The sequence below is a fragment of the Peromyscus leucopus genome, chromosome 17, assembly GCF_004664715.2.
Source record: "Peromyscus leucopus breed LL Stock chromosome 17, UCI_PerLeu_2.1, whole genome shotgun sequence".
In the NCBI taxonomy this organism is placed as follows: domain Eukaryota; kingdom Metazoa; phylum Chordata; class Mammalia; order Rodentia; family Cricetidae; genus Peromyscus; species Peromyscus leucopus.
The window spans coordinates 21,642,880-21,656,049 of record NC_051077.1 but is presented as its reverse complement, the minus strand read 5'-3'; the positions used below and the strand labels follow the sequence as shown (position 1 = coordinate 21,656,049).

General features: G+C 44.0%; 1 protein-coding gene across 1 annotated transcript; it reads right to left on the bottom strand.

The window, feature by feature from the left end:
- Positions 1–7,813: 7,813 nt before the first annotated feature.
- Positions 7,814–12,931, bottom strand: Trmt9b (tRNA methyltransferase 9B (putative)). The gene has a single exon (XM_028872378.2). It carries the CDS (start codon positions 12,608–12,610, stop codon positions 11,651–11,653), a length of 960 nt encoding a protein of 319 aa, XP_028728211.1. The 5' UTR covers positions 12,611–12,931; the 3' UTR covers positions 7,814–11,650.
- Between the last annotated feature and the right edge of the window lie 239 nt (positions 12,932–13,170).

Sequence of the window (13,170 nt, the reverse complement as noted above, 5' to 3'; positions counted from 1 at the left end):
GCTGTTCTCTCTCACCATTAACAGTTTTAACTTGTTCAAGTCCTCACATTTTAAGGCTTGATGGTTTTAAGTAGTTCAGTATCACATCAGTAGCTAGAGATCAGATTTATCTCCTTTGTACATAATAACTTTCCCCAAATATTTGCTTTCATTCCCCACCACAAGTACTATTCTTATCTACTCACCAAGTGGCATTCTATCACATGACTCTGCAGTGGTCCACGTTGAAGATGCATCAACCTGCCTCCATAGACTCTTGTTCTTTTTTTTAAAATTATTATTTATTTATCTTTATGTGCATTGATCTTTTGCCTGTGTGTATGTCTGTGTGAGGGTGTCAGGTCCCCTGGAACTGTAGTTACAGACTGTTGTGAGCTGCCATGTGGGTGCTGGGTATTGAACCTGGGTCCTCTGGAAGAGCAGTCAGTGCTCTTAGCCTCTGAGCCATCTCTCCAGCCCCGACTCTTTTTTCTTTTAACAGTGAAATCTACTTGAATTCCTACCTGGGCATCTACTTACTCGTTACTGGTAGTGAATGTGGATTCACCTTCTGAACCATCAGAGCTTCGAAGCAAGTTTTCGGTTCTCCAGAAGAGGGCAGTCTTTCTCTACATTCCACACCGCCATCCCCATCACCATTCCCGCTTATCTTGCTCTTGTCTGGTTTAAAATGATCTTAGTTGTTTCTGCTCTTTCTTCTCATTGGCTCTCTTCATAGGGTCCACTTTCTTTTATCCTCCTGGGTCTTATTTCTACTTCTAAATTTACTGTCCCAGCTCCTGCTGGGTCTCCTCAGGTGGGCTGCCCTCGCCTCCCTGGAGTCTCAACTCCCTCCTCCCTTTCCAACTGCCAGCTGCTCTCTTATCCAACAGAGTGTTTCTGAAGCACCTGTCCAGAGCCTCTCCAGCAATGCAGAAAATAAATGTGTACCTCAAGCAGGGGAAAGCCTGAATCTGTGACTCCTGTGTTCATGATCACGAGAGTCAAGCTGCTACCGGTTTCTCAGGGCTTCTTTCCTTGTCACTCACAAAACAACCTTCTTATGGGTTTTGTAATAATGACTCAGGACACAGCAGAGTGCCTTCACCGTCATAGATAGATGTGGCCTAGCCTTGTGAGTGTCAGCTTCCCTCTACACAAGGGTATCAGTGACACCTACCCTCAAGGTTGGTTTTAGAAATAGATGGTACTATAAACATTTCTGGTCTATAGAACCTACATAATAAATGGCGTCATCATTGTCACCATCAACAAATGACTCCAAGCCTCCCAGATCCCCTTAATGCTGTGGGATATGACTTTTGTACACTGCTTTAATAAAACGCTGATTGGCCAGTAGCCAGGCAGGAAGTATAGGTGAGGCGAGTAGACTAAAGGAATGCTGGGAAGAGGAAGGGCTGAGTCAGGAGTCGCCAGCCAGACACGGAGGAGGCAAGATGACAAGGCAGAACTGAGAAAAGGTACCAAGCCATGTGGCTAAACATAGATAAGAATTATGGGTTAATTTAAGTGTAAGAGCTCGTCAGTAACAAGCCTGAGCTAGTGGCTGAGCAGTTATATAAATAATATTAAGCCTCTGTGTGATTATTTTATAAAAGGCTGTGGGACTGTGGGTGGGAGATTTGTCCTGACCACGGGCCACATGGGACACAGGAAATCTTCTGACTACACCTTAAGAATTGCCCAACCCTCTGCCTTCTGTCTCCTGACATTGTGTCCCTAAGGGCTAGCCTTTAATTCATTTCTTCTTCTTTTGTAAAATTTCATTTAAAATTGTTTACCTTACTTACTTGGTATGAATGATTTGTCTGCATGTATGTATATGCACCACTTGAGTGCCTGGTGCCTGAAGAGGGTGTGAGATCCACTGGAACCAGGGTTAGAGGTGGTTGTCAGCCACTATACGGGTGCTTGGGAGAGAACCTGAGTCCTCTGCAAGAACAAGTGTTCTTAACTGCTGAGCCATTTCTCCAGCCCCCAGGCTCATTTTTCCTTCTTTATGATAACTTGCCCCCACCACCCTCAAGTGGGCCCCGAGTACTATGACTACCTGGTACCAGGAACCAGGCAGACAAGCCCCTACCCAGGTGGCAGGCATGCCTTGGGAGATAGAAGACTAAGGGAAGAAAATGTGTGTGATGAGTTTCAAAAGGAAGTCAACCTGGCTCTGGGAAGAATCAGAGAGCAGGAAGGTATATGTGGTTGGTGTGGTGATATATGGTATACCCTAATAAAGCTTGCCTGAGGATCAGAGGACAGAACCAACCCCTAGATTAGACATAGAGACCAGACTGGGGTAGCACACACCCTTAATCCTATCATTTGAGACCAGAGATCTGTTTGGATCTCTGTGAGTTCAAGGCCACACTGGAAACAAAGCCAGGCAGTAGTGGCACACACCTTTAATCCCAGCACTTGAGATCTCATGTCTTTGCTTGTGAAGGACACACACCTTTAATCCCAGGAAGTGATGGTTGGACAGAGAAAGGTATATAAGGCACGAGGAAACAGGAAATAAAGCAGTTCAGCTGAGACCTGTTCAGGTGAGGACTCAGAGGCTTTCAGTCTGAGGATTCATGGAAACAGGATCTGCTGAGGAGTTGGCAAGGAGAGATTGGCTGTGGCTTGCTCTGCTTCTCTGATCTTTCAGCATTCACCACAATATCTGGCTCCAGGTTTTTTTTTTTTTTTTAATTAAAAGACCATCTAAGATTTGAACAACAGGTTGGCATTAGATGCCACCCACAACTTACCTGAGAAAGTCACACGAAGGCTAAGCTGGAAGCATGATCAAGTCAGACCAAGCAGGGAATAGGAGAAAATTCCAGAACAAGAGAGGCAACCCCATCTTTTCTATCCCACTAGGTTTTTTATTTTTAAAGGTTTATTTTTTATTTATGCGTGTTGGTATGTCTGAGTACCGTGTGCATGCCTGGTGCCCACAAACACCAGAAGAGAGTGTTTGATCCCCTAGGACCGAGTTACAGATGGTTGTGAGCCACCATGTGGGTGCTGAAAATCAAACTAAGGTCCTCTGGAGTTTCAATCAGAGCTCTTAACCTCCAAGTCATCTCTCCTTATCCCCATATCCTGCTAGGTTTTAATTTACCAAGACCAAGAACTAAATTTTACTCTCATTAAGTCTTCAAAGGTTTCTAAAAAGCCCTTTGCTCATAGAATCTGTTTATAAGTTGTTCAACAAAATATGAAGAAAGTAGGTTTTAAATCATCATGTTCAATCAATAGGGGGCAGAGTTCTGTCTACTGTACCTTCCTTGAAGCAGTACATGTCTGAGGCCTAACATAGCAGTGAGAAAGAACCTTAACTTCTCCCCAGATCCCTTCCCTCTGAGGCTGAGGACTTAAGGAATGGGTGGGAAAGGATCATTCTCCAACCATTCTGTCCATGTGGGGCTGTGCAGGTCACTTTAATTCACTGTTTTAGTAAAACAGGGCAGTGTGGAATCGGACTTGACACCTACCAACCCGTTTTCATTATATAGTCTTGTTGTGGAGCTTCAGGGTGCAACTACATTGCTTATGGTGATACCTCATTGGCATCTGAAGATTATAGCTTTGGGCAATGAGCACCTCCCGTATATTAGGATGGGGACAGCTGTCTCACATGCAGCACAGAACCCATGTGGCCCACTGTCCCACTTACAGTCATGCTCATGCTCAGCCATTCTGTAGGAGACTCTACTCAGCTTCCCAAACACCTGTCCTTGATCAGACCCACTGCGACAAGAGGAGTTACCCGAGGTCAGGTTCCTTTTGCTCATGGGATAGCATGTGGGGGCCTGCTCATGTCCCAAAGGGCTCCCTGTTAGTGAGGCTGTCTAAACCTTCCTTTCCACTGATTAACCCTTCAAGGACTGGTGCCTCAACTGAGTGGGGGCAGTTTAGGCCTCAAATACCCTGATTTTCCAGGAGTGGAGTATGAGGAACCAAGTAGGAAAATTGAAAGTTTGCTTCCAATTTTAACCATCAAGAAAACTTTAAAGCCTGCCATATGTAGCCAGAAGGTTTCTCTGGTCCTACCCAGTCCCTCAGTCTGCCTGGCCCTATAGTCCCACAGCCACTTATAAAACAATCACTCAGAGGCTTAATATTATTTACAAACCATATGGCCTATGGTAGGCTTCTTGCTAGCTAGCTCTTTCATCTTAAATTAACCCATTTCTAATGATCTATGTTTTGCCACATGGCTGTGATGTTACCAGTCTGCTGGCATCTTGCTTCTCCTTCTGCAGCGGCTGGCATCTCTCTTTTCCTTTCTTCTGCTTGGATTTCCCACCTGCCTCTAAGCTGCCTTGCCTTAGGCCAGTGCAGCTTTATTTATCAACCAATCAGAGCAACACATATTCACAGCGTACAGAAAGACATCCCACAGTAGACATATGCCTGGTTAAAATAGTTTTGAAGATAACTTGACATTTAATACTTCCAAAATGGGAGATGAACACAAAGAGGAAGAAGTGACAGTTTCTAAAGACCAGAGTGACAGGTGTTTTTGACCTGGAAGCTTTCTACCAGACTCTCCAGCTGGCATTGAGGGCCAAGCAACACTCTGACGATAGCCCTTTCTGAGAGCACAGGCAAGGGGCAGGATGCTAAGGTACCATCTGCTACTGGATTGCATCTCCTTGGAGCTCTAAGGGAGCCAGAGTGGTGCCAGGTGCAAATTCCTACCATCACTCTCCTGCGGTTATAACCACCTGACAGCCTGCAGATGGAACAGGTCGAAGGTCAAGCATATAAAAAACACAGTGTCACTTTGGGATGGTCTACCACGTCTTTATTAGTCTTAAAATATGCCTTTTAAAAAGTAGATAGTATTCTTTTTCTTAACCTGTTAAAGTTACTGTATTATTAGATAGGTAAGCCAGCTTCCAGACAATGGGAACAGGATTCCAGTACAAACTTGTCCAGTGTTGTTGAAGTGTAACTAGAAATGGATAAGTGAACTAAATGGTACCTGCCATGACACACTCAAGAAAAAAAGCACAATTCTGCTTCTCTAGCACTATTACTAAAGGACACACAAACATATAATCAAGTACATATCACAAGCATACAAATTAAACCATTTTTAATATTTGTTACGAAAAGATCCTGGCCATTGTTGGTTAATGCAAATAAAATATCTTTTTCTTGACACAAATATCTATGCCAACACCAGAGAAGGCACAGAAGCATCTAGCAATTGTCTTGAATGTTCTTGAAGCAACAACAAATGCCAATTCAGTGAAATGAATTTCTATGGTAGTTGCTAAGTCAATGTTTTCCACAAGTGCACAAGAGAACTTTTTCGTGGTCAGTAGTGACAGCCGATGTTGGAGGTCTAGAAATATGCATATGCACATATATATTTACATACACAGTTAAGACCATCAGAAGAACCTGGCACCTAGTCACATACACATTCAGAGTGTCTTGGATCTTCCACTTATATGTGGGTCTTAAATATTGTCAGCGTTCTGGATAAACAAACGGGAGAATTTTGAATCTTTGCCATACATCAACAGACCATGTAAGCAGAAGTTTTAGGGTTGGTGTGTAGGAAAAATATCTGTCTTTCACATAGTTTTCCTCCTGGGTGAACACAAGTAAGTGTATACTTCTTGGTCTAGGAACTTTGATGTCTGGTTGCACTAGCTACAGAGGAGTTACTATGACTCACTTTCTTCCAGGAGGAGGTAGGAGCCTTAGACAAATAACCAATGTGGAGAAAATCAGTTGTTTTCATGTGGTCAAGAATAGTTACACTAGAATCAGCTTTATTTTTTTCCCAACTCAAGTTGAAAGAAAGACAAAGCATGTATTTGCCAACCGGGCACCCAGTTGGATACCAGCTCTCACAAGTGACCCATCACATTAGCCAGATAGATTATCTGGCAACATAAAGTGACCCATTGTCTGTTTATTATCAACTGAAGGAGAACCTTCACAGAGAGGGGACACTCTGTGGAGTAACACAGCAATGAAACATTTCTACTATTGTGGTACATTGTAGGTCTCAGGGTGACCACCACACTCTACAGCTTGGGGATGGAGATGCAGCTCAATGGGTAGAATGTGGATCCCCTGCCCCACATAAACCAGGATTAGATGGTTCAGGTTATCCTCAAGTATATAGCAAGGCCAAGGCCAGCCTAAGATGCATGAGACCCTGTTTAAAAGAAAACAAAACAAAGACACTGTACACTTCACAGGCTGCATTTTCTGCTTGGTTGCTCTCTTAGGTTTCTGTTTCTCTCTCCTGAAGAATGCTGTTTGTGCTGGTTTCAGTCCTTGGCTGATGATAGACCCTCCCTGCCCCCCAAGACAGGGTTTCTCTGTGTAGCCCTGGCTACTCTGGAACTTGCTCTGTAGACCAGACCGGCCTCAATCTCAGAGATCTGCCTACCCCAGCCTCCCAAGTGCTGGAATTAAAGGCCTGTGCCACTATACTTGGCTGTGATGAGATCTCTTTTCAAATTCTTACTCCAGTTTTGTATATGACGGAGGCTGTGAGGATGGAGTCCATAGATTCAAAACAAGTTCTGGGTTCTGAGCCAAGACTGGGACCAGAGGATTTGAATAATCAAGTGGGGCCCCTGGTCCCCTTGCATTCCTGTGGCTGTCCTTCGTCAGCCGAATGACTGCTAGCAGTCTTGTATCTGTTGATGGGATGAGCCTGTTTGTGTATCTGTCTTTGAGGAAAGCTTATAGTTACAGCATTTCAAGTCTGAATATATTGGATCCCTTCAAGGGAGGGGATAATTGCTTGCTATTATGTAATTTTAATGAGATCATTGTTTAAAATAGCAGATTGCAGAACAGAAAACAGGTGCAGTTGTAGGAAATGAGTCTGAAAAATAACATGGGTTGGCTTACGAGGGGCCTGCATGCCTTCCAAATGAGTTCATATCTTATCCTACAGGACACATTCTTTTCAGAAACACACTTACAGAGCAATCGTGTTAGAGGGTGGCCATTGACCTGGAGTCAGCTCGGTTCAATGAAGTCTGAGTGCTTAAGACAGGCATCCTTCATGTTAATTAATATGCGTGTGTGATCCTTACCAGCGCCCTTACCCCAGAACAGGGCTTTGAATACTGTTTTACTAAACTAAAAATACAGTATGATCACAGGCATACAGCAAATACAAACAGTGCTCCAGTGGGACACTTGAACTTTAGGTCATTAAGTCTAATATTACGTCAACTCAGGACCCCCGATATGTCATGGCTTCTCATCATTTGTATGTGGGGGCACTGTACGACCCTGAACAAATGGAGTCAACGAAATCCCTGGGTTAGCCCTCAAGTTCTTCACACACAGAGCAGGAAACTAGATATAGGCTTTCTAGAAGGTTAGAGAATTGTAGGAAAGAGATCAGAGTGTTGTGATTGAGGACTTTTTTTTCTAAGTAAAATTGAGATAGATTTATAATTGAAAAAAAGAAAACACAGGGCTGGCGAGAGGGCTCAGGGAGTGTAGATGCTTGCCACCAACCTTGAATTGGTGGAATGAATCAACTCTTGCAAGTTGTCTCCTGACTTCAACATACCCACACACATGCACACAAAGACACAGACACACAAGCACAAATAAATCCAAGTAAAAAAATTGAAAAGAAAGGCTGGGCAGTGGTGGCTTATGCCTTTAATCCAGTACTCGGGAGGCAGAGCCAGGTGGATCTCTTTGAGTTCGAGGCCAGCCTGGGCTACAGAGTGAGTTCCAGGAAAGGCACAAAGCTACACAGAGGAACCCTGTCTCGAAAAACCAAAAAAAAAAAAAAAAAAAAAAAAAAAAAAAAAAACCAACAAAAAAAACAAACCACACACACAAACAAACAAACACAGACAAAACAAAAACAAAATAAACAAACAAGCAAAAAACAAAGGGGGAGAGAGATGCATAGTCTTTTTTTAACCTGCTTTCAGGGGACCATCATAGTTAACCCTGAACACTCTATTACCTATTTAGCAGGAAGCCTGGGACCCAGCAGGTGAGCATGTGGGGAACTGTGGTTATAAACCCAGGCTGGAGCCAGAGCATCTGGGATTGAATCTTAGCTCCACCTTTAACTAAATGTGTGATAGTTACTGTCCTTGTAGACTCTGAGGATTTAGCACACTTTTTTTTCCTGTCTTAAATTTTATCTGCAAAACGGGAATGTAAGCGTATTTATCTGAGAGAGCTGTGGAGAGGATTACAAACAAAATAATAAACATTGGCTACTACAGTTAGCTGCTGTTATTATTTCTCAATTTTTATCTTCAGAGAAAGGGAGGCTTGGCTTAATCTGTTTCCTTATAATCTAGCTGTAGAGACAACATCCACTCTAATTTCCTTCTCTGTCCCACACTGGGTGTTCAGAGCCCAGTTTTTTTTTTTTTAAGATTCATTTCTATGCCTTAATTCTGTCTGTCTGTTGGTCTCTGTCTCTTTCTGAGTGTGAGTGTGAATGCAGGTGCTTTTGGAGTCCCGAAGAAGCATTTATAAGCTGCCCAACATGGGTACTAGGAACCAATCTCAGGTCCTCTGCAGGAAGAGCAAGCCCCCTAAGTAATAAGCCACCCCTCCAGCCCCTCACACCTCATTTTAAGGCATGTTCTCCCATACCAGGTACAACTGCAGTTCCATTTTCTGTTCTCCTGGGAGCCCATATATTTGAAAGACCTACCAGTATTCCTTTGTTCAGTGGCAAATAGTATACATGTACATTCACATTCCTGATTTACATTTGGATAATTTCCTCTCTGGCCTGCCTTCCATTTCTGGTGACTCGAATGAAGGTCAGGCGTCTTTGGTATCTAGGATCAGGATGGATGAGATGGGGAAAACTAGAAACAGGAATGAGTGATAGACTGTACAGGGACATATGGTAAGAGGGAAGGATCAAATCCATCTGACAGCCAGTGTTGTGTGCAGCTGATCCGTAGTTACCATAGCACACTGGTCCAATTTCCTCACTCTGCCAATAAGCAAATGACAAAACCATACAACAAAACCCCCAAAACCTAATAACCCAGAGAAACTAACCCATCACTTGGTCTCTGGGAAAATATCACCTTGATTGCATCTTTTGTTAATATCAACACATTTGTCTGTTTACACAAAGTTCCCTTGCAAGCCAGTGAGGCACCACTAGTCTTACCTTTAAGGATTCTCTAAGAACTTCCCTAACCTTTCCCCCCATGTCAGACAAGGGGACTCTGTGTTGATGTCAGGAAGGAACTAGGAAAATATCATTTTGCCTATGAGCAGTGGAGAAGGTTTGCAGATCACGTCAGGCAGATCAGTGACACTATACACAAGCTGGTTAAGGCTGATGGACACACACTGTCTCCAGTTAGACTCATTTATGACTTGTGTTTCTCTCTGAGGACGGCCATGGAGATGAGCAAGCTTTTGCATGGTCAAGATATTTACATGAATTTTCAATGGCTTTTATCATCAAAAGGCAAAAATTGAATGTAGCAGTGCTTTTCACAAGGAGCCCCCCCCCCCAAGGGTGGTTACCCACTCACTAGTTTTGCTGAATATACGATATAACATCTGGGTGCATAGAATTCTTGTGCTTTACAGACAAGAAGAGTGCAAGATTGCTATTATTTGTGTTCACAGCTCTGTCAACACTGTATGAAAATCTCTCTCAATAACGATTCCAAACGCCTTTTACTATAAAGTGGTGTGTATGTTTATTTTATGAGCTTGCTCAGACATATTAGCTGGCAAGCCATCCTGTCACGCCCTAATGAACTGAGTTCCATATAACGACCTTTAAGTGGCATGTTCCGACCAGAGAGAGGTGATGTCAAGCTCAGGTGTCTGGCAGCAAAGACAAATGGGTGTAGTGACAACAGACCTGGTGGGTGGGGAGGGGCCCCAATAAAGAGGTCGTCAATACTAGTTTGGAGTTACCATTTCTCCCAGGAAGCCACCTGTCCATGCAGTTTCATGTTTTAATTTGAAAAATGGAAGGCACACTCCCTTAAATTCTAAGTTCTACCTTATCCCTACATCTATTGTCATTGCTTCCCGTACAAAACATGCACTGAAAAGTGCAAATCCCATGTACCACTTCCACATCCGGGGTGAGGCGATCTGACTTAGGAGCAAGAAGGGGCTCAGTGGTTCCCCAATACCGCTTTAAAACCATCTTTGAATTTTCTTCCAAAGCAGCTTCGTCCTGTTAAGTTCTAGCAAAATCCCTGAAGAGGGTAAACACCAAATAAATGTGATGCATTACAATTTTTGTTAATTTTGTAGTGGAAAAAAAATGAAATGAAGATTGGATTTTAATCCAATATCCATCATTACATTGGTCCAGAAAGTATGATGACTATTTGATTTTCTGCTTATTAAAGGGTGATCTGGAACCGTATTCCTTGGCCAGCTTATTTTTTGTTTCTCTCAAGTCTGGTCCCTATTTATGTCATAAATTGTTCCTTGGGGATCCATGACATAGAATTAAACAGACCTGAGGTTAAATCTATATAAAAGCAGCAATAATGCCCGGTCCAATCACTGCTCTATAGAGTGCCAGAAATTCAACCTGCAAGTAAGTTTTGATTCTGTCTAGATCACTGATACAGTAAATCTAATGTGGTCACCTTTAAGAGTAAATGCCTGGGCATGCAACAACAAATCCCAGTTATGTGTCCATCAAGGCTGAATACACCGCACTCTTCAAATCTTTCCTCACAGCCAAAGTACAAGTGGTCTGATTAGACTCTCAGATATCTCAGACAAGCACTTCCTGATCAAAAACTCTTTGGTTAATTTTGGTACTATCTCAGCAGGATATTTATGCTTCTAATACCTTTGGGGGAAATGCCACCAGAAGACTGTTAATGCCTCCCACCCACGTAGTGGTCTCTGCATGCTAACAGTGTTTTTATTCTTTTTCCTCTATCTGTGTGTGCATAGATGCTGATTCTTGGACGTGCTAGCTTCCTGCCGGCTGGAAGACAAAGCCACACCCTCTGCTGACAGTGCCTTTAAAAACCTTTGGAACAACGCAGAAGACGGTATTATTTACAATGATCATCCTGAAGGACGTTTGCGTGTGGTTTAGAAAGTCTGGGCAATACTTGTGTTTCTCTGCACCATATGAATGTCTCTGAAGACTTGGAGTAGAGAGACGCAAAGCCTGAAAGCAAGACACCCCCACAGCAAGCCTCAACAAATACACACCCCGCAGCCGAACAGGTGTCCTTGTTACCTTCCACACAGATCTAAGTAATGACCTGAGAACCAGCATAGTTTTATATATATAAAAAAAAATGCTTCTAAAAGATATTTAACAGCAGAATATTTAAAAACCAAAAGATAATACTGACACTCAACTTACACTTATTATAATATTTTCATCTCCGGAAGCAATAAAATCAAGCCTGTACTGAAGTACATTTTCTATTGCTTCTGCAGATCCTTTTATTGACATATCAGCAGACATATCCTGTGGCAGATGCAGCAAGCTCCAGGTTCTGTGCTTACTCAACTACTCAGAGGATCAGGTCAAAGTGTCCAAGGACCACTTGTACCTGGATTTGAAAACAATGAAACAGGATGCTGACTCAGGTGCCCACATCCACCCCAGTGGACAGACAACGGGTCACCTCTGAAGCCCCTGACCCAAGTGGTGTAGTTATTCCTAGCTCTCCCTTTTCTCTGCGATGATGCACCAGTTACCATGGTCATTGCCGGCACTCAGAACCTGCAGCTCGGACACACTCTCCTGCAGTAGTCCGGACAGCTCACCTTCCCGGAACACATGGTAGTAGCGCATGAAGGCCCTGGAATCCGGAGCATCCTGCTGCTCCTCCGCGTAGCTTGGGCCTTCTGGTTTGGAATCTGTAGAGTCAAATGCAGAAACTCTCCTTAATATTTTTCTGGCAGAAGGATCAATGACGTTATCTGCAGCCACACTGTCTCTGCTGTCAGTGATGTCCAGAAAATCGTCGCCCTCCTTCCTCCTGCCCTCTCCTCCCCGGTGTCCCCTGAAGTTCTCTGAAGTGCCCGGTGCTTCCAGCCAGCCCAAGTGTCTTTGAAAAGATGTGTCTCCAAACACCTCATCTAAATTTGGTTCTTTTGTTGAAAACGTCTCCTGAGGATGTAAGTCTAAGCTGGGGTGTCTGGAAGGCTGACGGGACACAGTGCTATTGGCCCAGCCCTCCGTGACTTTCATGGGTCTGGTTCTTTGAGTTTGCTTCCTCAGGGTTGATTCATCCAAAGACCTGGAGAAAAACCAGGAGCGGAAAGATTTTCCGAAATTGTTATACAATCCATTTGCTTCTTCGCCTTCCTTCGAAACATCTTCACAGCAGGTTCTCGCCATCGCAGGCCCGTCGTCCATGCTGTGGGACCGCTTGGAATCGCACTTGCCCTGAAAACACACTGCGCAGCTGCAGGCAGAGCCAGGACCCTGGTGGCCTTGGCTCATGGGATGCCCACACGGATGCCCCCAGGACTGGTGGGATTCTGAGAGCCGCCGGGAGCAGAGAGCATGGTTCCACGGTACCAGCACGTCCTGCTTCTCGAAGTGCCGGTTCTTCTGTTCCATCGCCCAAACGTAAATCATCAGTTGGCCTCCAGGAGCTAAGACCCTGGCCATTTCCTTTATTGCTCTAATTCTTCTTTGTCTTGTAGAAAAATGATGTATGACTGAAAAAGGAAAACAGAACAGAACACTTAGAGCTCACTGTGCGTGCATCATAGGCATAAACACATACATAGTGATGTATTTCCACCATATATAGTGATGTGTTTCCACAGAACAATGATGAAATTCTGACCTAGAGCGAGCCTTATCTCAATAAACTGGAGAAACAACAAGGGTCTGTATACTGAGTGGTTCCGTGTTTCAACTTGACACAAGCTAGAAGTCATCAGAGGGAGGAGCCTCAGCTGAGGAAATGCCTTCTTGAGATCCAGCTGTAAGGCATTTTCTCATTTAGTGACCAATGGGGGAGGGTCCAGCCCATGGTGGGTGGTGCCATCCCTGGGCTGCTGATCCTGGGTTCTATAAGAAGGTGGGCTGAGCAAGCCAGGGACAGCAAGCCAGTGAGAAGCATCCCTCCATGGCCTCTGCATCAGCTCCTGCCTCCAGGATCCTGCCCTGTTTGAGTTCCTGTCCTGACTTCCTTCAGTGATGAACAGCAATGCTGAAATGTA

Coding starts and splice junctions, on each gene's coding strand:
- Trmt9b (XM_028872378.2), bottom strand. CDS start 12,610: ATGGCCAGGGTCTTAGCTCCTGGAGGCCAACTGATGATTTACGTTTGG.